General features: G+C 43.2%; 2 protein-coding genes across 2 annotated transcripts in view; one reads left to right on the top strand and one right to left on the bottom strand.

The window, feature by feature from the left end:
- Positions 1-1873: 1873 nt before the first annotated feature.
- LOC138965459 (uncharacterized) overlaps positions 1874-22033 on the bottom strand; it is a 34467-nt gene continuing 14307 nt past the window's right edge. Inside the window, exons 4-11 of the mRNA XM_070337615.1 lie at positions 15563-15852; positions 14901-15047; positions 13571-13902; positions 12909-13182; positions 11444-12054; positions 10650-11096; positions 9969-10197; positions 1874-8011 (exon numbers count right to left, since the gene is read on the bottom strand). Coding sequence (XP_070193716.1) covers positions 7493-8011; positions 9969-10197; positions 10650-11096; positions 11444-12054; positions 12909-13182; positions 13571-13902; positions 14901-15047; positions 15563-15852 — 2849 coding nt within the window. The 3' untranslated portion in view covers positions 1874-7492. The remainder of the gene's footprint in view (positions 8012-9968; positions 10198-10649; positions 11097-11443; positions 12055-12908; positions 13183-13570; positions 13903-14900; positions 15048-15562; positions 15853-22033) is intronic.
- LOC138963704 (uncharacterized) lies at positions 17517-19644 on the top strand. The gene is given in 3 exon segments (XM_070335551.1): positions 17517-17608; positions 18876-19017; positions 19234-19644. Coding segments are annotated over 3 exon segments (645 nt in total).

Genomic DNA, 22033 nt, shown 5'->3' with positions numbered 1-22033 from the left:
AGAGAAATTCTTAAAAAGAAGCCATGATTTAAAAAGAAATTTTTTTTTTTTGGGGGGGGGGGGGGGGGTACGAAACATCCACCAAAGAGTACTATGACTATTTCTCTCATGCTCTTAACATTAGCTAAAATCATTGTTGCCTCAGAATGTACTTTGGAAGAATGTGAAGAAAGACTACACGCCAGTAAAGAGAGTGTGCTAATTCAATGCTCAGACGTGCACGTGTGTGTGTTTGTATGCGTGTGTGTGTGTCTGTGTGTGTGTGTGCGTGTGTGCTTTTGTGTGTGAGCGTGCGTGCGTATGTACGTGTGTACGTGTGTGTGTTCGATCCAAGCTGGTCTCCAAATCCTGATGGAACGCGCGGGTACATGCAATTTTGTGTCTGTCGGTAACAGTTGCAAACCAACAAAAAACGTAAGCACGCACGTGCTCACAAACGAACGCGCACACGAAAGCACGCACTCTTTTAGCTCGAGAGACCTTTTAATCAACAACAGTAGAAAGGAAAAAGAAAAGAATATTTTCATTCAGTTTTCATAGGTTTTTTTTATTGAAACACACTTGTGGTAAAGGCAAGAGTTGGAAAATAAATGTATAACATTTATCAAATGCACACACGGAATCATACGATAATTATCATCTCTGATCATATCGATGCACATTTCAATTATTCAGCAAGTATCAACTAACATCCGAAGCACATACACAGGCAAATTCATCCAGATCAATATTCAATTAAATTCAATGACTATCATTTCCTCTGGAAGATAGTATTGTATCACCACCACGTATCACATTTAATATCACATTAAATAAATATCAATATTCTTCTGCTGAATAATATTGTTGCATCTCCACCATTTGCTTCTCTCCCTACCAGTTCGACAATTGTACATTGGACTGAAAGCGTTATGTCTCCTGATGTGGCTCAACCACTGAGTGCCAACTCGCTCTCTCTAGATCTCGCTCTCTCTCCCTCTCATTATTTCTCTCTCACTCACTGACTCGCTCTCTCTTCCTCTCATTGTTTCTCTTTCTTTCTCTATCCCTCCCTCCCCCCTCCTCCCTCTCTCTGTCTGTCTGTGTCTCTCTGTCTCTCTCTCTGTCTCTCACTCTCTCTCTGTCTCTCTCTGTCTCTCTCTCTGTCTCTCCCTGTCTCTCTCTCTCTGTCTCTCTCTGTCTGTCTCTCTCTCTCTCTCTCTCTCTCTGTCTCTCACTCTCTCTCTGTCTCTCTCTGTCTCTCTCTCTGTCTCTCCCTGTCTCTCTCTCTCTGTCTCTCTCTGCACCCATTGCACCTCGGTTCGACCGAACCGAGGTGCAATACCTCCTCTCTGTCTCTCTCTCTCTCTCTCTCTCTGTCTCTCACTCTCTCTCTGTCTCTCTCTGTCTCTCTCTCTGTCTCTCCCTCTCTCTCGAGGTATTGCACCTCGGTTCGACCGAAGCTAAGTTAAGAATAAATTCCTGTTGTGCAGCGGGTTAAAGTATTCCCTCATACCTCGGAGATATACCTTCACTCGCTCGCAGCGACGTCACGTGACGGAAAGAACGTTATCACACCATTGAAATGACATTCTTTCCGTCCCCTATAGGCGACGAAATAGGTCAAATTTTGTGCACTTTTTAGTGGAAAATGCTTCGACGCCGGAGCGGGTACTGGACCCAGTGCCGTTCTAGTGCAAGTGCACTACAAAGGCACTGCACCCAGTGCCGATAAGCGACAGCATTCTTTCCACCATCTAAAATGTCACGTGACGTCGCTGCGAGCGAGTGAAGGTATATCTCCGAGGTATGAGGGAATACTTTATCCCGCTGCACAACAGGAATTTATTCTTAACTTAGCTTCGGTCGAACCGAGGTGCAATGGGTGCTCTCTCTCTCTCAGTCTCTCTCTCTCTCTCTCTCTCTGTCTCTCTCTCTATCTCTCTGTGTCTCTTTCTCTCTGTCTCTCTCTCTCTGTGTCTCTCTCTCTCTCTGTCTCTGTCACTGTCTCTCTCTCTGTCTCTGTCTCTCTCTCTGTCTCTCTCTCTCTCTCTAACGTTGATACAAAAGCACAGCAACGCATCACTAAAAACAACATTGAGTCACATAAAATCTCACACATATAATATGCAAGCATGATAACCTAGGAACACAAGGAACGCAATTTTCATCAACTTCATTCTTCTCATAAAAAATGAGCCAACACTATCACCCCTCCTCCCCCCCCCCCCCCTCTCCAATTCTAAAATGCTTTAGACCACATTACACAGATAATTTACTACAAAGTTAACCAAACAAATTTTCTTCGTAGACAAACAAACCTCCCCCCACCCCCCCTGGTTTAATTTCCGTTTGTTTTGTGGTCTTTTGTGGATGGTTAAAAACGTGTGTATGTTTGGAGGCTGAAGTTCTTTTAGCATGATCGCAAATGACAGCAAAGGTTTCAATCATTATAATGACTTAGGTAAAAGCGAGGACCAGATGGCACTTGTTAGTGTAAACATAAGAACACATTAACAAGTAATGTGCATTTAACTAACAGAAAATACACGTGAGAGTATGATTAAAACACGAATCATGTTCGGGTTGTGAAAACGTATTGTACTGTTTCCACAACTGGAGAAAATGACGATTGAAAACAGAGTTTTTAAACTACTATGATGACAACAATATACCCACAGACAATTAGAGGAGAGAGAGAGAGAGAGAGAGAGAGAGAGAGAGAGAGAGAGAGAGAGAGAGAGAGAGAGAGAGAGAGAGAGAGAGAGAACGAACGAACGAACGAACGAACTTTATTACTCAAGGATGGAGATTTTAGGCTCACGCCTAGTCTTACAATCTGTCCCTGCTAAACTAAGACATAAAGATAAAGACAATAAAAGGACAATTGTCAATCGCAATCATACAGTATTACTAATTACAACATTACCTATACGACTACATAATGCATAATAGAACATTGAAATGTACATGTATGTCAAGATAATACAAAGGAAAAGAAAATTCGACTCGCACACACACGCGCGCCGCATGCCTGCAATCACGTTCGCACTCAATACAACACACACACTCACACACACACACACACACACACACACACACAAACACACACACACACACACACACTCACACACACACACACACGCACACGGACACACACACACAACAACAACTTCATCAACATCATCATCATCATCATCGTCGACATCATTATCATAATCAACAAAATATATAGAGGTTAGTGATAGCGGCAATGCATTCTTGCTAGAAACAGCTTCAGAATGTAACTGTTCGTGACAACAGATATTTGCGAAGCTGCGATTTGAAGTGTTTAATCGTGCTTGACCCCTTTATCTCACATGGTAGCGAATTCCAAATTGTTGAGCCCGAAAACGCTAAACTGGTTTTATATAAATCAATACGGGGTAGCGGGGAAATTAATTTGTTTGAGCCATATCTGTCTGTTGCTTTCTGAAATAATGATCGCATGTACTGTGGGGTCTCGTTTATTTGTACCTTAAACATTAAAAGAGCCTTATTAAATAATAACTGATCTTTAAGTGATAGAAAATTAAGGCTGCTAAGCTTTTGATCTGTTGATGTTTGTGGACCCGGCATGATAAGTTTAGCTGCGCGACGGTGAAGAGAATTGACTTTTTTAAAGTGAACATCGCCACAACCATCCCAAAGTGTAGATGCATAATTCAGATGAGGTAAAATATGACCATAATAAAACAACTTGAGTGCTGAGGTATCAGCGTAATGCTTTAATTTGGAGAGAAGGAACAAGTTTTTAGATAAGGTTTTGGTAACACGGTTGAGGTGGGACTGCCACTTTAATTCAGCGTCTATGGTGACCCCGAGAACACGATGGCTGGTTACTTGCTCAATGGGTGACTCATTTAAACTGAGATGAAGATTCAGAGGAGCGAGTTGGTGTTTCTGTCGTGTTGTGATCACCATGCATTTAGTTTTGCCTGGGTGTATAATCATTGAGTTTTGTTTACACCAATCAAATATGTTGTTCAAACTCGTTTGAAGAGAGGTTTCAATAGATTGTAAACTTTTACCGGACGTGTAAAGAGACGAGTCGTCTGCGAAAAGGTCATTAATAACCGTCTTGTCTGATATATAGAGTGGTAGATCGTTAATGTAAATGCAAAATAAAAGTGGGCCCAAAACTGATCCTTGTGGGACGCCGTGCATGAGCCGTCCTATCGAAGAACGATTACCACTAAGGGAGACAAACTGCGTTCTGTTCGCTAAATAAGAACGAAAAAAAGGTAAGTAGGATGCGTCGCCTAAATAACAAGATAATTTCTTTAACAGAATTGTGTGATCAACAATATCAAACGCTTTCTTAAAATCGAGGAAGACGGCGCCGACTGTTTCCGAATGGTTAATGGCAGAGAGCCATGTATCGCATAGTTTAACGAGAGCTGTGTGACACGAATGTTTAGGGCGAAATCCTGATTGAGATGGAGCGAAAAGACCACGGCTTTCCATGTGCAGAAGCAAGCACTTTTGTACATGTTTTTCTAATGGTTTTGATAGAACAGACAAAGCGAAATTGGCCTAAAATTGTTTATGTCGGTTAAGTCTTTTGTTTTGGGAAGTGGAATTACTTTTGCGGTTTTAAACATTTCTGGAAACACATTTCGGTCAATACATAAGTTGTACGCATACGTAATTGGCTCAACAAGAAAGGGTAACGCTAACTTGAGTAAGGAAGCGGGTATGTTATCGGGTCCCATTGACTTTTTATTACTCAAGTCAGTTATTAGTCGCCCGACTTCGTGGACTGCAATGAATGGGATGTTAAAAGGTTCAACTTCTTTCATATTAGCCTGGCAAAATAATTGAAGAAATTGTGGGCATTCATACTCGCTTTTGTCATTTTCCCTATAGGTAGACTCCAAAAGCTTACTAGGAAGAGATAAGAAATAATCATTAAAGGCACTGGGTGAAATACCAACCGAAGTTGAATGTTGTCGGGTTTTAGATTTTGCAGTTACTTCGTTTATTGCTCTCCATAAGGAAGCGGTATCTTTCTTCTCAGAAACAAGTTTATTAAAATAATGCTTTTTGGCCCGGCGCACGAGGTCTAAGACCTTATTTCTTTGTTTCTTGTAATCAGCTTTTAATTTGTTCTCTTTATAGAAATCGCGAAGAGCCATGGCGTTTATAATGTCTTCATTTAACCACGGGGGAAGTGTGGGGTGCTTAACCCTCTTTTTGCGCAACGGTGCATGCTTATCAATAATTGGCAAAAATGCCTCATACAAAGCAGAAAAGGCACTATTTGGACAAGTATGATTGCAAATAAGATGAAAGGGCACAGAAGCAATGTCACGCAAAAAATCCGTCTCATTGAAATTTTTAAAGGATCTGTACTCAATTGTTGTATGGCCCTTAGGCGGACGTTTAGGTAATTTAAAAGACCAAGTGCAAAAAATGGGGCTATGGTCACTTATACTTTCATTGGATACAAACACTTTAGAAACATTACACACATTGTTTGTGTAAATATGATCAATTAACGTTGCACTAGTACTGGTTACTCTTGTTGGATCTTTGATTAATTGCTGAAGACCAAACAGCGATGTAGTAGAAGACCATGCATGTTGCGGTTTATTTAAATCATAATTAAAATCACCTAAGAGGAGAATGTTAGAATTACAGTTATTAACGTTGTCCATCATGCGCACAAAATCGTCAATCCATGCAAGTGAAGAGGCTGGATTTTTATATATATACCCCACTAACACAGAAGGAGATTTAGAGTGTTTTATCTCCGTCCAGATGCACTCCACATTCTCTGACTCTAAATCAGTTCTCCTTCTTGTGATTTTCACAATACTGTCATGGATGTAAAGCACAAGTCCAGTATGACTAGACTGGTTGCTGTCGCGTCTTAAAATTGTATAGTTAGTAATGTCAATAGAGGTGTCGTCGATCCTGGAATCAAGGCGAGTTTCGCTAAGTCCAAACAAATGAATTGGCTTGTTTGGTCGGTTTAACATTAAGCACACATCTGGAACTTTGTTAAACAAATGATAAACGTTAAGGTGTCCTATACGAAGGCCAGATGTAGAATCACCCAACGGCATAATTAGGTCACAATGTAGGTCAGATCAGAGAAAAGTATTTTCCTTTTGTCACAGTAAAACCGGACAAGAAAAAGAAAAAGCAAATGTCAGTGTCTACCAAGGTACTTAAATTGTCCGTGATGGAAACCGCAACAGAGAGTTTAAAAATTTTTTTTTTTTTAACTCAGTGTAATTCCAGCACACAAGAATACTTTTGCAAAACAGGCACCACGGGTAGCAAAAGTAGAGAATAAAATTTATCAGAGAACTCAGCAGTATTTCTTTTCCAGATCACACCTTACGTGAGTGTTATCAGAAAAGGGCCCTTTTGGGCTTCTACTCGGCACACAGAGACACTTCACGAACCAGCATGTACCCTACGCTACACACCTTCAAGACACAGATTCCGAAACAAAGCACAAATTACTATTACACAGAGAGCGAGAGAGAGAGAGAGAGAGAGAGGGAGAGAGAGAAGGAGAGAGAGAGAGAGAGAGAGGAAGATAGGGGGAGAGAGAGGGGAGAGAAGGAGAGAGAGAGAGAGAGAGAGAGAGGGAGAGAAGGAGAGAGAGAGAGAGAAAGATAGGGAGAGAGAGGGGAGAGAGAGGGGGAGAGAAGGAGGGAGAGAAGGAGAGAGAGAGAGAGAGGGGGAGAGAGAGGGGGATGTAAGAAAGACATCGTATTTGAAAGAAATTGAACTAAAGAAGACATCACGCAAATCGGAAGCCAGAATAGATCAACAGAATACAAATCAACGAAAGAGTGATGATACTATCAAAATACAACAAGAGAAAAATTTTAAAAATATTCACAACATTCATTCAAATATAGCTACACTGCATTTTATCACTTAGTATTTGACAAAAACAAATAGTTGTTGCATACCTCTTTTGAACATAAAGTTTATATTTAAGGTTTAAACTTTTCAACAAACACAAACAAGATAAACTCATTTTTCCCTCGCGCAGTTTGCATGCATGCCGTTTACATTGCGAGGAAAAAACCCACAAAGATGAATTCTGTGAAGACATTCATATTCACACTTGAAAAGGGCGTTATTTAATAAATTATCATAATATTGACTCGTTGCTCATTCAGCATTTCGAATTTGTCTCTTGGGACAGTACGTATACTGAATATCAGATACTGGCATGCAAACCGCAAGATCAAAGCGTGTTTCAGGTCAAATGATTTCTAACCCACTAGCTTTACATTTCAAACACCCTGCCATTGGCAAACATTTCACAACAAAGTGTTCGTTTCATCAGAACGCACCACATAATAAAGGAAGCCGAATTTCCTCTTTTGCTCTTTCCCTTGGAATATTTTGAAAGGAAAAACCCCACAAGATTTGCATCTTCAAAGTAATTGCTTAATTCAGGAATACCTGATTTCCATATTCAAACTGTCATTCCTGCAAAAGGCTAGACGTAAATAATTTGATGGGAATCGTCACTACCACTACGCCGCATGCAAACATATCGCTGCCTTCGACGGCTAATGTTAGACAGATTTTGCACAATAGAGTCTGACCTCAGAGCCGTCACTTTCTCCCGAAGCTCCTCAACCTTGATTCTCAGCCCTCGCCCCGGAAGTAGGCAACCCCGCAAGATGGCGGACAGAGCCTCGTTGTGACTCAAGACTTTGGAGAGATTGTCTTCATCACGCAGCTCCAACATGGACGACGGTTGGACGTGGTTTCTGAACTCCGCCAGGCTAAGAACGTTGCGCTGATTGCTGTAGGGTTTCGATCGAAGACACGCCTCCCACACGACCAGTCCGAAGCTGTAGAAGTCGTCTTCTGGCGTGTAGCATTCGCCCCTGAGGACCTCGGGCGAGAGACAGACGAAGGGCTCGGCGCTGACGTTGTCTGCGTCTGGAGGGAAGTGAGCATGGCGAGGGAGACACGGCCCGCACAGCTTGGGGTCACCCTCTCTGTTCACCTGGGGTAGAGAGAAAAGTTACATGTACCCTCTCTGTTCACCTGGGGGAGAGAGAAACGTTACATGTACCCTCTCTGCGGTTCACCTGGCGGGGGGGAGAAACGTTACATGTACCCTCTCTGTTCACCTGGCGGGGGGGAGAGAAACGTTACATGTACCCTCTCTGTTCACCTGGGGGGGGAGAGAGAAACGTTACATGTACCCTCTCGGTTCACCTGGGGGTAGAAAGAAACGTTACATGTACCCTCTCTATTCACCTGGGGGGAGAGACAAACGTTACATGTACCCTCTCTGTTCACCTGGGGGAGAGAGAAACGTTACATGTACCCTACTCTGTTCACCTGGGGGGAGAGAGAAACGTTACATGCACCCTCTCTGTTCACCTGGGGGGAGAGAGAAACGTTACATGTACCCTCTGTGTTCACCTGTGGGGAGAGAGAAACGTTACATGTACCTACTCTGTTCACCTGGGGGGAGAGAGAAACGTTACATGTACCCTCTCTGTTCACCTGGGGGAGGGGAGAGAGAAACGTTACATGTACCCTCTCTGTTCTCCTGGGGGGAGAGAGAAACGTTACATGTACCCTCTCTGTTCACCTGGGGGAGGGGAGAGAGAAACGTTACATGTACCCTCTCTGTTCACCTGGGGGAGGGGAGAGAGAAACGTTACATGTACCCTCTCTGTTCATCCTGGGGGGAGAGAGAAACGTTACATGTACCCTCTCTGTTCACCCTGGGAGGGGAGAGAGAAACGTTACATGTACCCTCTCTGTTCACCTGGGGGGAGAGAGAAACGTTACATGTACCCTCTCTGTTCACCTGGGGGGAGAGAGAAAACGTTACATGTACCCTCTCTGTTCACCTGGGGGGAGAGAGAAACGTTACATGTACCCTCTCTGTTCACCTGGGGGAGGGAGAGAGAAACGTTACATGTACCCTCTCTGTTCACCTGGGGGAGGGAGAGAGAAACGTTACATGTACCCTCTCTGTTCACCTGGGGGCGAGAGAGAAACGTTACATGTACCCTCTCTGTTCACCTGGGGGAGAGAGAAACGTTACATGTACCCTCTCTGTTCACCTGGGGGGGAGAGAGAAACGTTACATGTACCCTCTCTGTTCACCTGGGAGAGAGAGAAACGTTACACGTACCCTCTCTGTTCACCTGGGGGGGAGAGAAACGTTACATGTACCCTCTCTGTTCACCTGGGGGAGAGAGAAACGTTACATGTACCCTCTCTGTTCACCTGGGGGGAGAGAGAAACGTTACATGTACCCTCTCTGTTCACCTGGGGGAGGGGAGAGAGAAACGTTACATGTACCCACTCTGTTCAGCCTGGGGGAGGGGAGAGAGAAACGTTACATGTACCCTCTCTGTTCACCTGTGGGAGAGATAAACGTTACATGTACCCTCTCTGTTCACCTGGGGGAGAGAGAAACGTTACATGTACCCTCTCTGTTCACCTGGGGGAGAGAGAAACGTTACATGTACCCTCTCTGTTCACCTGGGGGGGGGAGAGAGAAACGTTACATGTACCCTCTCTGTTCACCTGGGGGAGAGAGAAACGTTACATGTACCCTCTCTGTTCACCTGGGGGAGAGAGAAACGTTACATGTACCCTCTTCATCTCTATGGGGTGCAGATGTCCGTGATTATATACAGTTGTAAATAAGAGACATGGAGACAAGAGGAGGAAAACTGATGAAGAGAAAAGATGACGACAACAACAACAACAAGAAGAAGAAGAACAACAACAACAACAACAACACATGGGACACACAAAAAACATTGAAAAACAAGAACACTTTAAGATTTTGAGATGAAAAAGAAAACTCTTAAGCACTATAGTAAATGTTTCTTTATGTCAATAACAAAAAGTTCAATAAACGACCCATTAGATTGGATTTCATTCTTGAGTTTCGAACGTCAGCAGTATATGTGTTTCTAACTTGTACTGACCATGACGGTGTTGAGGGACAGCTCCATGTGCACGAGGCCCTCACGGTGCAGGTACTTCAGCCCTCTCAGCACGCCCTCCAGCAGGTGAGGCACGCTCTTGTGGGGCTCGTGGAAACCCTGGCCCAGGAAGCGGTGTGCAGAGCGCAGGTCGCCCATGAAGAGGAACACAGCACTGTCTTCCATCCGGCTCATCCCCAGGAAAGGCGCCAAGTCCTTGCAGCGAAGGCATCTGAAAAGCAAAGCAAAATGAAGATAAAACCGTTCATTGAGATCCTTTTTTTAGCATGGCATGAAACGCTCAATGGTTGAATACAAGTTTTGAGTACAGGCTAGCCAAACAACCTCACTTTACATGTTTGTTTATTTGTCTCTTTTGACAGATTTCGAGGTTTGAGAAACTACGCACGTTGCTCCTCAGAAACTGATTTCAAAGCAAGATGCAGCGACTTTGTCTGAGCGAAGAATGCAAAAGGTTCCTTGAAACAATCCTTATTTGTTGCAAACGTTGTTGCTACGAGCTGATCGCACTCGCCTTTGGCTAGTACTTCTCATAATTTACTAGTCAGAGAGCAAATTTTACTTGCCAAACCAACCATTTCAAGAACCATGGCGAGTAAAATACTCGCCACTTTCAGGCCTGAACTCTTGTTCAAACTCACCTGAACTCTTCTTCAAACTCACCTGAGCCTAGCAATCTCCTTGATGAGCGTTTCCTCGTGCAGTCCCTGGATGTAGGTCCGACCTATCACCTGCTGCTTGTCCTTCCCAATGACCACGTGACCCCATTGGTACTTGCTCCACAGGCCTTGAGTCGTGCGGCCCGAGCTGGAACCATTGACCAGACCGTTGGCCTCTCCAGGCTGCATGGAGGCTCCCAGGCCAGAGTCTCTCACGGCATCGTTCTGTATGACTGACACGGCCACGGACTGTCGCCTCTGGGCCTTGTCCAGCATGAAGCAGATGTTGTCTGCGGTGAGGTCCCTGATGTAGAGCGACCCGAAGCCTCTGAGCATCTCCCGAACTGGCTCCAAGTTCTCCATGGTCGCCACCAGCTCCTTGTGCTGCGAGCGGTACTTGCGGCGGTTGGCGCGGATGTCCTCCATCACCTGTTTGTTGCTGGTGATGAATCTGGAACATTTAAATCGAGAACATTTTTTTGTTAGAAGGGAAGCAACACCCACCCACTGAGCAGAAATGTACTAACTTCAATCTAATGGACACAAAATATGATTCAGTTTAGCGCGTTGACCTAACAACGTCTTCACGACACGTTTTATTTAATCAAGAAATGTTTTTGAGAACTTCATTGGAGAATTTTGAACTTTGTCATTTTATTCAAAAAAGAAGTCAGAGACCATCTTCAGAGAAATGTATTAGGAGTTTTAAAGGTGTAGTGCGCTTTGTATCATATCATTTGTATTTCCTATTTGAGAAGATGGCAAGAGAACATTCTTCTGCCCTGTCATCAGTCTCACCTGGGAATGCTGTTGCCCACGTCAACGATGAAGCTGCTGAACTTCTCGTGGTACTTGGCAGCCATACGTAGCTGACAGTGCTGGTTCTCGGACACCACCCTGCTGATCTTAGCCATCCTGTCCTTCATGTAGTCCTCGGGATTGTTGGAGAACACCGACTCCCTCCTCAAGCGCACCACAGCATTCAGAATTCCGGAGAGGGACTCCAGGACGGAGCGGAACACCAGCTTGGGGACACTGGCCATGGCGGCTGAAGGTCTCCTGTTCGTCGAGTCGTAGGCACCCACCACGCTACTGAGGCCCGGGAGGTGGGGGGCGTCGTTGCGCTCCCTGTAGGCTCTCACCAACTCCGCCACGGGCTCGTCGTCGCTGTCCATGACGGACATGCTGGTGCAGCTGGAGGAGTTGGAGGAGCCGAGGGAAGACCTGTCCGTCATGTCCTTGATGATGGAGTTGATCTCGTCGTCCACCAGCTTGAGCTCTCTCTGGGTCATCTCCTCGAGGTCGTCCTGGAGCTCCTTCAGCAGTCCCTGCCGCCTGAGCTCCTCGTCGACCTTCTCGATGATCCGCCGCATGATCAGCGTGTCGACTTCCTCCTGCCACCCCTTGATCTACAGCGTGAGAGGTAGAGTGTGAGGAACGTTGTGTCGTTGTGCAGAAAGAAGAGAGGTAGAGTGTGAGGAACGTTGTGTCGTTGTGCAGAAAGAAGAGAGGTAGAGTGTGAGGAACGTTGTGTCGTTGTGCAGAAAGAAGAGAGGTAGAGTGTGAGGAACGTTGTGTCGTTGTGCAGAAAGAAGAGAAGAGGTAGAGTGTGAGGAACGTTGTGTCGTTGTGCAGAAAGAAGAGAAGAGGTAGAGTGTGAGGAACGTTGTGTCGTTGTGCAGAAAAAAGAGAAGAGGTAGAGTGTGAGGAACGTTGTGTCGTTGTGCAGAAAAAAGAGAAGAGGTAGAGTGTGAGGAACGTTGTGTCGTTGTGCAGAAAAAAAGAGAAGAGGTAGAGTGTGAGGAACGTTGTGTCGTTGTGCAGAAAAAAGAGAAGAGGTAGAGTGTGTGGAACGTTGTGTCGTTGTGCAGAAAGAAGAGAAGAGGTAGAATGTGAGGAACGTTCTGTCGTTGTGCAGAAAGAAGAGAGGTAGAGTGTGAGGAACGTTGTGTTGTTGTGCAGAAAGAAGAGAAGAGGTAGAGTGTGAGGAACGTTGTGTCGTTGTGCAGAAAGAAGAGAAGAAGTAGAGCGTTCGAGAGTAAAGGGAGTACAGAGACCGGTTTGATTAGCACCGCGAGAGGGTGAGAGTGTAAGATTGGGTACAGAACATTTAATTACCTTTCACCCTTTAATCGTCCCATTGCTCGAGGGTGCTTCCTATAGGGGGAAAGCTAGCAGCAACAACAGTAGCGCTACCTGGGTGTGTCTGTTTCGGATTTCTTGTAATAGATCCCCATATTCCAGATTGAAAAATCTCACTCACTTTATCAGGGATGCGATGTTGACTCCAGTCACGTAATTCCCTTTGTACTTTCTCTTGCGTCAGAATCGCAGCTATTTTCCCGCACAGTTTTAACATCTCTCCTTGGACCTGAAGACGGAGTGTCTCCGTGGTGTATGTTGTCCTTTTCTGTAGAGCTTCAAGCTTGTCCTTCGTCAGGCTAAATCGTTCAATGAGTTTTTCGTCCGTCTGACTACACTGGTGGATGGTGGTCTGGAGAAAACTGGTGCTGTGGTGGAGTAGCTGCTTCAGCCATCTGAAATGTGTGTGGGTTTTGTGTGTGATTAAAACTGGCAGAGTTGACGCAAACAAATCCAACATTTTGTTTACAAGAAAAAACAGAAGGCAAAAAATCGACTTTTACAGCATAAGGCTCGTAGGGCATGCACACTTTGGCGTTTGTGTTTACCTGTTTGTGCTTGCAAAGATTCCTTTCGGTTGGATAGGTCAAAAAACACCAATGCTATAAAAGCTTGCAGTTTACTATTCTGTATGCGAATGAAAGAGGGAAAATAACAAAATAAACAAATTGAGATCAGGGAAAAAAGTTGAAAAAGGACCTTAAGCTGGGCAAGCTAGCAATAAGCAAATAGAGACATTTGGGACAACAGGGACATTCTTCGTCAAAAACAAAGACTTCTTACCTGTAATGCTGGGTAATGGCGTTATGTCTGGCCTTGACAAAGAGTTCCTTCAGACCCTTCAAGACCGTCTCAAAGTCCTTAGTGACGTAACGAGGGTCGACGTCATTGTGCATCTGGGCCTCAGCGGAGGAGACGAAGAAGGCCTGACTAGGGTTGAACTTTGGCCACACGTCCTTGAACTTGCTGAGGGCGTTGTCCTTGACCCCTTTCTGCTGATCGTGAGGCACCTGATCCCAGCGGTTGCACACGAACATCGCAGATGACGAGTCGAAGATGTCCGAGGTTTTGTCCCGTTCTTGGTGTTCCAATATGGCTCGCAGGAACTCCAGTAGCTGTGGACGGAAATAACACTTTAAACTATCACACTAGATGTTAGGAAGAGAGAGAGAGAGAGAGAGAGAGAGAGAGAGAGAGAGAGAGAGAGAGAGAGAGAGAAAGAGAGAGAGAGAAGAGAGAGAGAGAAATGGAAAGAGAGTGAGAGAGTGTGGTTCTTACAGGTTTCCATTTAAGTGATATCATCTATCAAAAAACATGTCTTTCGTCGCCCCAAAAGCTACACATTTTAGGTTGGGGGTTGAAATTATGTGACCACACACCAGGAATACCTTAAAAATAAACTTTTGAGCGTTTGAAAACGGCTGTGTTTTGAGTGGGCATTCCAGACTGTAATTCTCATTGTGACACCTTTTTGTGCCAGTCATAATTTTCCTTCTTACTTTTAAAACCTGAGAGTTCATAGAGATACAGATTTGAAATTGAGCCAAGAGCTACAGAGTTCGTTTTGGGTGTTTAGGCGACAATTAACAGACACGAGGAAGGTCTTAAAATATTTGAGTGTCCTATTTTTCCAATCAAAATGCTGTGTTTGGTAGTCTTCAGACCGTGATAATCTCCAACGGTCAGTGTGTTTGTTTATGTAATGCCAAGCGTTTTAGCCCTGTATGGCACGGAATGTGCATGCGTTTGCTAGACGTTATGTTTACAGCATCCTCAATCCAACGGTTTTAATTTTTTGGGACAAATAGGTATCTATGAAAACTAAATAAAGTATGATTACGAACGGAAGTCCGGACTCCTGGCACAGGAGAGCTGTGCGAAGGAAAGCGCTCGCTGACTAAATTTAATTAAATTATTTGGCATATAGTTTCGGAGCAGTTTTGAGCAAATCATTGCAGATGTTTCTAAATTACAGTACAGCGAATGTCCCTTGGACTTTTTCAGGTCCAATTCGTCAGAAAATTTTCCAAAATGGAGCCTTTTGTGTACTAACTTTAAATATGTAACTATTAGACGACAGTCAATTCACCATCAGTTCAGTCCCTTGACTCACCCTGTCATCGTGCACGCCTCCAGCGTTGTCGGTCTTGATGACGTAGACGTAGGCGGCAGCGTTGTTTCCCTTGACGTACTTCATGGTGCAGTTGTACATAGCCTCGTTTTCGCCGATACCCGGCGTGTCCACCAACGTCACACCACTCTGTTGACCAATCAAAAAATAACTCCGAATGACGTCATAATTCAGACGGAAAATAGCGCATGCTTAAGGTTTCTAGCTGCAGTTATGTTTCGTAAATGATAAATGTAATTATCGGAAAGTGAACCTTTAGTGTAACGTTAATTCAAAACTGAAACTACAAAAATGTTGCAGTATTCTTTTTGTTGGTAGAAACGTTTGGGGGTATGGTACATGGATTATTGTGAACTTCTTCTTTCTCCTTCTCCTCCTCCAGACAATCATCCTCATCTTCCTCTTCTTCTTTATGATCATGATCATGATCATGATCTTCTTCTTCTTCTTCTTCTTGTAGTGAGCACTCCCGTCGCGATATGACCTTGAACGGTTGAAAACGACGTTAAACACGAAATAAAGAAAAGAAAGAAAGAAAGTGAGCACTCGATCTATCACCCAGTAACAAGCCAGTTTAGGCGACAACGCTTACCACAAACACCACAATCAACTGTACGTCTGTGGAGAGCACACACAAAACTGACCTGCAAGACAACCGCAGGCACGAAGATGTTGATGGTCTCAATGTCCAGCCCCTGTTCTCGCTTGTCCTGATCTTTCTCTGCCACGGTGTTGGTCAGCCACGATCTGGCCGCGGCCACGTCGGCGAAATTCTCTCTCCTTCTCCTCCCGTCACGGTAGACGATCTCCGCGCTGAGTGTGGGAGAGTATTTCAGCACACAGATGGCGGCTGTGCAGCTGAAGATGGAGATGGGCAGAATGTCCATGCCGAGCAGAAGGTTGAGGAACGTGCTTTTGCCGGCGTTGGTTTCTCCTGGAGACAGAGTGGCGTACGAGGTCAGCTTTGAAATGAGTGTAGTAAATGGTATTCCGGAATCCGAAGGCTCAGACAATACACGACGATACAGAGTGAAAGAGCGGTGGATTCATTTATTTCATTTTGGATTTGTTTATTCATTTTTGTTGTCAGATTTGTAGAATAAAATTAATGAGTTGGTAAAGAAGTAAATGAAATATTTCAGTCAATGTATCGCATGAATGGTACTGTTCAGTCAATGTATCGCATGAATGGCACTGTTCAGTCAATGTATCGCATGAATGGTACTGTTCAGTCAATGTATCGCATGAATGGTACTGTTCAGTCAATGTATCGCATGAATGGTACTGTTCAGTCAATGTATCGCATGAATGGTACTGTTCAGTCAATGTATCGCATGAATGGTACTGTTCAGTCAATGTATCGCATGAATGGCACTGTTCAGTCAATGTATCGCATGAATGGTACTGTTCAGTCAATGTATCGCATGAATGGTACTGTTCAGAGGAAAAGAGAGCAATGGGCGAAATAACTGTTTTTATCATTCATTATTTATTTATTTTTTTAAAAATTTTATTTAGTCATTCATTTCTGCATCATTTACTTATTCATTTATTCATTCATGTATTTATTTATTTATTAATTCATTTTTGAATCATTTATTTATTTATTAACTCATTTATTCAATTACTTATTTATTTATATATGTACTCGCTTGTTAGGCTAAGTTCTATTTAATCAGAGTATGTTTGCGTGTGCTTATACCTAGTGATATTGTAAAGCGCATAGTGCTTTTAGTTATGCGCTATAGAAATCTCCTTAATAAATAAATAAATAAATACTCAAGTATCTATGCATTTATGTTTCAATGTATTTATGTATCTATTTTTTTTAATATATATTTTTTTATATATCGGTACAATTATGATTGTTTTGAGTTGTTTGCTTTTCTTGTTGGATCCAGCTGAAACTAATTAGTACGATTTTCAGGCAAGGTTGGATCTTGTTTGTTGTATCCTTCTGAGCATCTGGAGTTAGACATTGATTGAGCTAGCTGACAGATATAAATAAAAAGTCAGGGCAAGATGTTGCTTTCTGCTTTTAAAGTGGGCGTCCACTTAGAGGTGTGTGTGTGTGGGGGGGGGGGGGGGGGAGGGCTGAAGAAAGATTGGACATGAAAGAGTTTTGTGTCCCCGTATTAAGGGCGAGGTAAGTTTGTATGTAATAAACATTTGCCCCCAACCACCCTCAAATTATGATGATGAAATTAAACAGATTTGCATCACAGTGGAATAAGGCGTTAACTGACAGGAAATACGTGTGTATGACTAAGACGTTTCAAAAGGTGCACATTAAGCAGACGGGCGCAGTGGCGTGTTGGTAATCGGGAGGTCGTGAGTTTGAATCCCGGTCGCTGCCGCCTGGTGGGTTAAGAGTGGAGATTTTTCCGATCTCCCAGGTCAACTTATGTGCAGACCTGCTAGTGACTTAACCCCCTTCGTGTGTACACGCAAGCACAAGACCAAGTGCGCACGGAAAAGATCCTGTAATCCATGTCAGAGTTCGGTGGGTTATGGAAACACGAAAATACCCAGCATGCCTACTCAACGAAAGCGGAGTGAAGCTGACTATGCTCTCAGAGTGTATTGTGGGGAACCCAAATGGGCAAACGAGCTCACACGTCACCAGACAATTCTGGAACGCTGAAGAAGAAGAAGAAGCGCATATTAAGCCACTTTTTGGGAGTGGAAATGTGGGTATCTCTTGTACATTAATATTGGCAATAAATGTGCTCCCATACTTTGATTAATATTCTATTATGTTCAAAGTTGTTGGTTTTTGTTTTTGTTTTCGTTTTGTTTCGTTTTTACATTTAGTAGTCAAGTTTTGACTAAATGTTTTAACATAGAGGGGGGAATCGAGACGAGGGTCGTGGTGTATGTATGTCTGTGTGTCTGTGAGTCTGTGTGTGTGTGTAGAGCGATTCAGACTAAACTACTGGACCGATCTTTATGAAATTTGACATGAGAGTTCCTGGGTATGATATCCTCAGACGTTTTTTTCATTTTTTTTGATAAATGTCTTTGATGACGTCATATCCGGCTTTTCGTGAAAGTTGAGGCGGCACTGTCACGCCCTCATTTTTCAACCAAATTGGTTGAAATTTTGGTCAAGTAATCTTCGACGAAGCCCGGACTTCGGTATTGCATTTCAGCTTGGTGGCTTAAAAATTAATTAATGACTTTGGTCATTAAAAATCGGAAAATTGTAAAAAAAAAATAAACATTTATAAAACGATCCAAATTTACGTTCATCGTATTCTCCATCATTTTCTGATTCCAAAAACATATAAATATGTTATATTTGGATTAAAAACAAGCTCTGAAAATTAAATATATAAAAATTATTATCAAAATTAAATTGTCGAAATCAATTTAAAAACACTTTCATCTTATTCCTTGTCGGTTCCTGATTCCAAAAACATATAGATATGATATGTTTGGATTAAAAACACGCTCAGAAAGTTAAAACAAAGAGAGGTACAGAAAAGCGTGCTATCCTTCTTAGCGCAACTACTACCCCGCTCTTCTTGTCAATTTCACTGCCTTTGCCACGGGCGGTGGAGTGACGATGCTACGAGTATACGGTCTTGCTGCGTTGCGTTGCGTTCAGTTTCATTCTGTGAGTTCGACAGCTACTTGACTAAATGTTGTATTTTCGCCTTACGCGACTTGTTGTTGTTTGCTTTGTTTTCAAAAGAATTTGTATTCAGTTGTAGTTGTCATTCTACAATGATATTTTATCAGCTCAAGAACAAACACAAGCAAGCGCTTACGTTACATGGCCTGGATGAATAAAATTTCACTGCAATAATTATAGTCTGCATAAACGTTACAACGTTGATATACCATACAATTAAAATTAAATTAAAATCGAAACCGCATTGGTTTTGTTGTGCTTTGTGTTGTGCTGTTTTAGTTTCATTTGTTTTGACTAAGACTTTCGTTTTCTCTGAAAAGAGTGAAAGGAACGAGTAATGAATCAACAGGAACAAGAGACTACAGGTGAGAAGAACAAAGAACAAGAGACTACAGGTGAGAAGAACAAAGAACAAGAGACTACAGGTGAGAAGAACAAAGAACAAGAGACTACAGGTGGGAAGAACAAAGAACAAGAGACTACAGGTGAGAAGAACAAAGAACAAGAGACTACAGGTGAGAAGAACAAAGAACAAGAGACTACAGGTGAGAAGAACAAAGAACAAGAGACTACAGGTGGGAAGAACAAAGAACAAGAGACTACAGGTGGGAAGAACAAAGAACAAGAGACTACAGGTGAGAAGAACAAAGAACAAGAGACTACAGGTGAGAAGAACAAAGAACAAGAGACTACAGGTGAGAAGAACAAAGAACAAGAGACTACAGGTGAGAAGAACAAAGAACAAGAGACTACAGGTGAGAAGAACAAAGAACAAGAGACTACAGGTGAGAAGAACAAAGAACAAGAGACTACAGGTGAGAAGAACAAAGAACAAGAGACTACAGGTGAGAAGAACAAAGAACAAGAGACTACAGGTGAGAAGAACAAAGAACAAGAGACTACAGGTGAGAAGAACAAAGAACAAGAGACTACAGGTGAGAAGAACAAAGAACAAGAGACTACAGGTGGGAAGAACAAAGAACAAGAGACTACAGGTGGGAAGAACAAAGAACAGGAGACTACAGGTGGGAAGAACAAAGAACAGGAGACTACAGGTGGGAAGAACAAAGAACAAGAGACTACAGGTGAGAAGAACAAGAGACTACAGGTGAGAAGAACAAAGAACAAGAGACTACAGGTGAGAAGAACAAAGAACAAGAGACTACAGGTGAGAAGAACAAAGAACAGGAGACTACAGGTGGGAAGAACAAAGAACAAGAGACTACAGGTGAGAAGAACAAGAGACTACAGGTGAGAAGAACAAAGAACAAGAGACTACAGGTGAGAAGAACAAAGAACAAGAGACTACAGGTGAGAAGAACAAAGAACAAGAGACTACAGGTGAGAAGAACAAAGAACAAGAGACTACAGGTGGGAAGAACAAAGAACAAGAGACTACAGGTGAGAAGAACAAGAGACTACAGGTGAGAAGAACAAAGAACAAGAGACTACAGGTGAGAAGAACAAAGAACAAGAGACTACAGGTGAGAAGAACAAAGAACAAGAGACTACAGGTGGGAAGAACAAAGAACAAGAGACTACAGGTGGGAAGAACAAAGAACAAGAGACTACAGGTGAGAAGAACAAAGAACAAGAGACTACAGGTGAGAAGAACAAAGAACAAGAGACTACAGGTGAGAAGAACAAAGAACAAGAGACTACAGGTGAGAAGAACAAAGAACAAGAGACTACAGGTGAGAAGAACAAAGAACAAGAGACTACAGGTGGGAAGAACAAAGAACAAGAGACTACAGGTGAGAAGAACAAAGAACAAGAGACTACAGGTGAGAAGAACAAAGAACAAGAGACTACAGGTGAGAAGAACAAAGAACAGGAGACTACAGGTGAGAAGAACAAAGAACAAGAGACTACAGGTGAGAAGAACAAAGAACAGGAGACTACAGGTGAGAAGAACAAAGAACAAGAGACTACAGGTGAGAAGAACAAAGAACAAGAGACTACAGGTGAGAAGAACAAAGAACAAGAGACTACAGGTGAGAAGAACAAAGAACAAGAGACTACAGGTGGGAAGAACAAAGAACAAGAGACTACAGGTGGGAAGAACAAAGAACAAGAGACTACAGGTGGGAAGAACAAAGAACAAGAGACTACAGGTGAGAAGAACAAAGAACAAGAGACTACAGGTGAGAAGAACAAAGAACAGGAGACTACAGGTGAGAAGAACAAAGAACAAGAGACTACAGGTGAGAAGAACAAAGAACAAGAGACTACAGGTGAGAAGAACAAAGAACAAGAGACTACAGGTGAGAAGAACAAAGAACAAGAGACTACAGGTGGGAAGAACAAAGAACAAGAGACTACAGGTGGGAAGAACAAAGAACAGGATAACAATGAACATGTACTCACAAGTACCGGAAACAACAACAACAACAAAACACAAAAACGAAACCGTCTTGTGCTTTTATTGTTCGTATTCCTGGTACTTGTCAGTACATTTTTATTTTTATCTTGTTCTTGAACCAGGAAGTGGCAGTATACTGGAACACCTGCGTGACCAAATATTACCCGAACACATTTTATGATTTGCACACAATGACTCGACGGGTGCCCTGTCTGTTGCAATAATGACCTGGTTTATATTACGTCTGCGTCAGCGGTCTTAAATTGCAGTCCACATATCACGAAAGACGAAGTATTACCTTTTTGTGCCCTCGACAAGCAAACCTTTTGCTTTGCCTCTTGTCTGCCCCCAATAAAAATTCACTGAAACGGGGGTTCTTAACATTGAAATGATCGACTGGTATTTAATTGTATTTACAGATATAATGAGGAATTAACAGTGTTTGCAAGCTTTGCCAAATTTGTTACTCACTCCTTCTCTCTCTCTCTCTCTCTCTCTCTCTCTCTCTCTATCTCTCTCCCTCTCTTTCATCTCTCTCTCTCTCTCTCTCTCTCTCTCTCTCTCTCTCTCTCTCTCTCTCTCTCTCTCTCAGTCCGTCTATCTGTCTGTCTGTCTGACTGTCTGTCCTCTCTCTGTCATCTCTCTTTTTGTGCAATCTCTCTTTCTCTATCTCTCTCTTCTCTCTCTCTCTCTCTCTTTCTGTCCTCTCTCTCTCTTCTCTCTATCTCTCTTTCTTTCTGTCCTCTCTCTCTCTCTTTCTCTCTCTTCCCCTCTCCCCCCTCCCCCTCTCTCTCTCTTGACCCCCTCTTCGTAGCTCCCCCTCTCTCTCCTCCCCCTCTCTCTCTCTTGACCCCCTCTTCCTAGCTCCCCCTCTCTCTCTCTTGACCCCCTCTTCGTAGCTCCCCCTCTCTCTCCTCCCCCTCTCTCTCTCTTGACCCCCTCTTCGTAGCTCCCCCTCTCTCTCCGGGTCTGCCCTCCCTCCTTCGCTCTTCCCCCGCGCAGTAGACATAGACTGTTATCTCTGAGACATAGACTGTTATCTCTGAGACATAGATTGTTATCTCTGAGCACACGAGCGTGTCAAGATCAATCTCGCATTCATAAAACTGAAGGACC

The sequence above is a fragment of the Littorina saxatilis genome, linkage group LG4 (genome assembly GCF_037325665.1).
Source record: "Littorina saxatilis isolate snail1 linkage group LG4, US_GU_Lsax_2.0, whole genome shotgun sequence".
In the NCBI taxonomy this organism is placed as follows: domain Eukaryota; kingdom Metazoa; phylum Mollusca; class Gastropoda; order Littorinimorpha; family Littorinidae; genus Littorina; species Littorina saxatilis.
The sequence above is the reverse complement of the archived record's forward strand: the minus strand, read 5'-3'. Positions and strand labels throughout refer to the sequence as shown.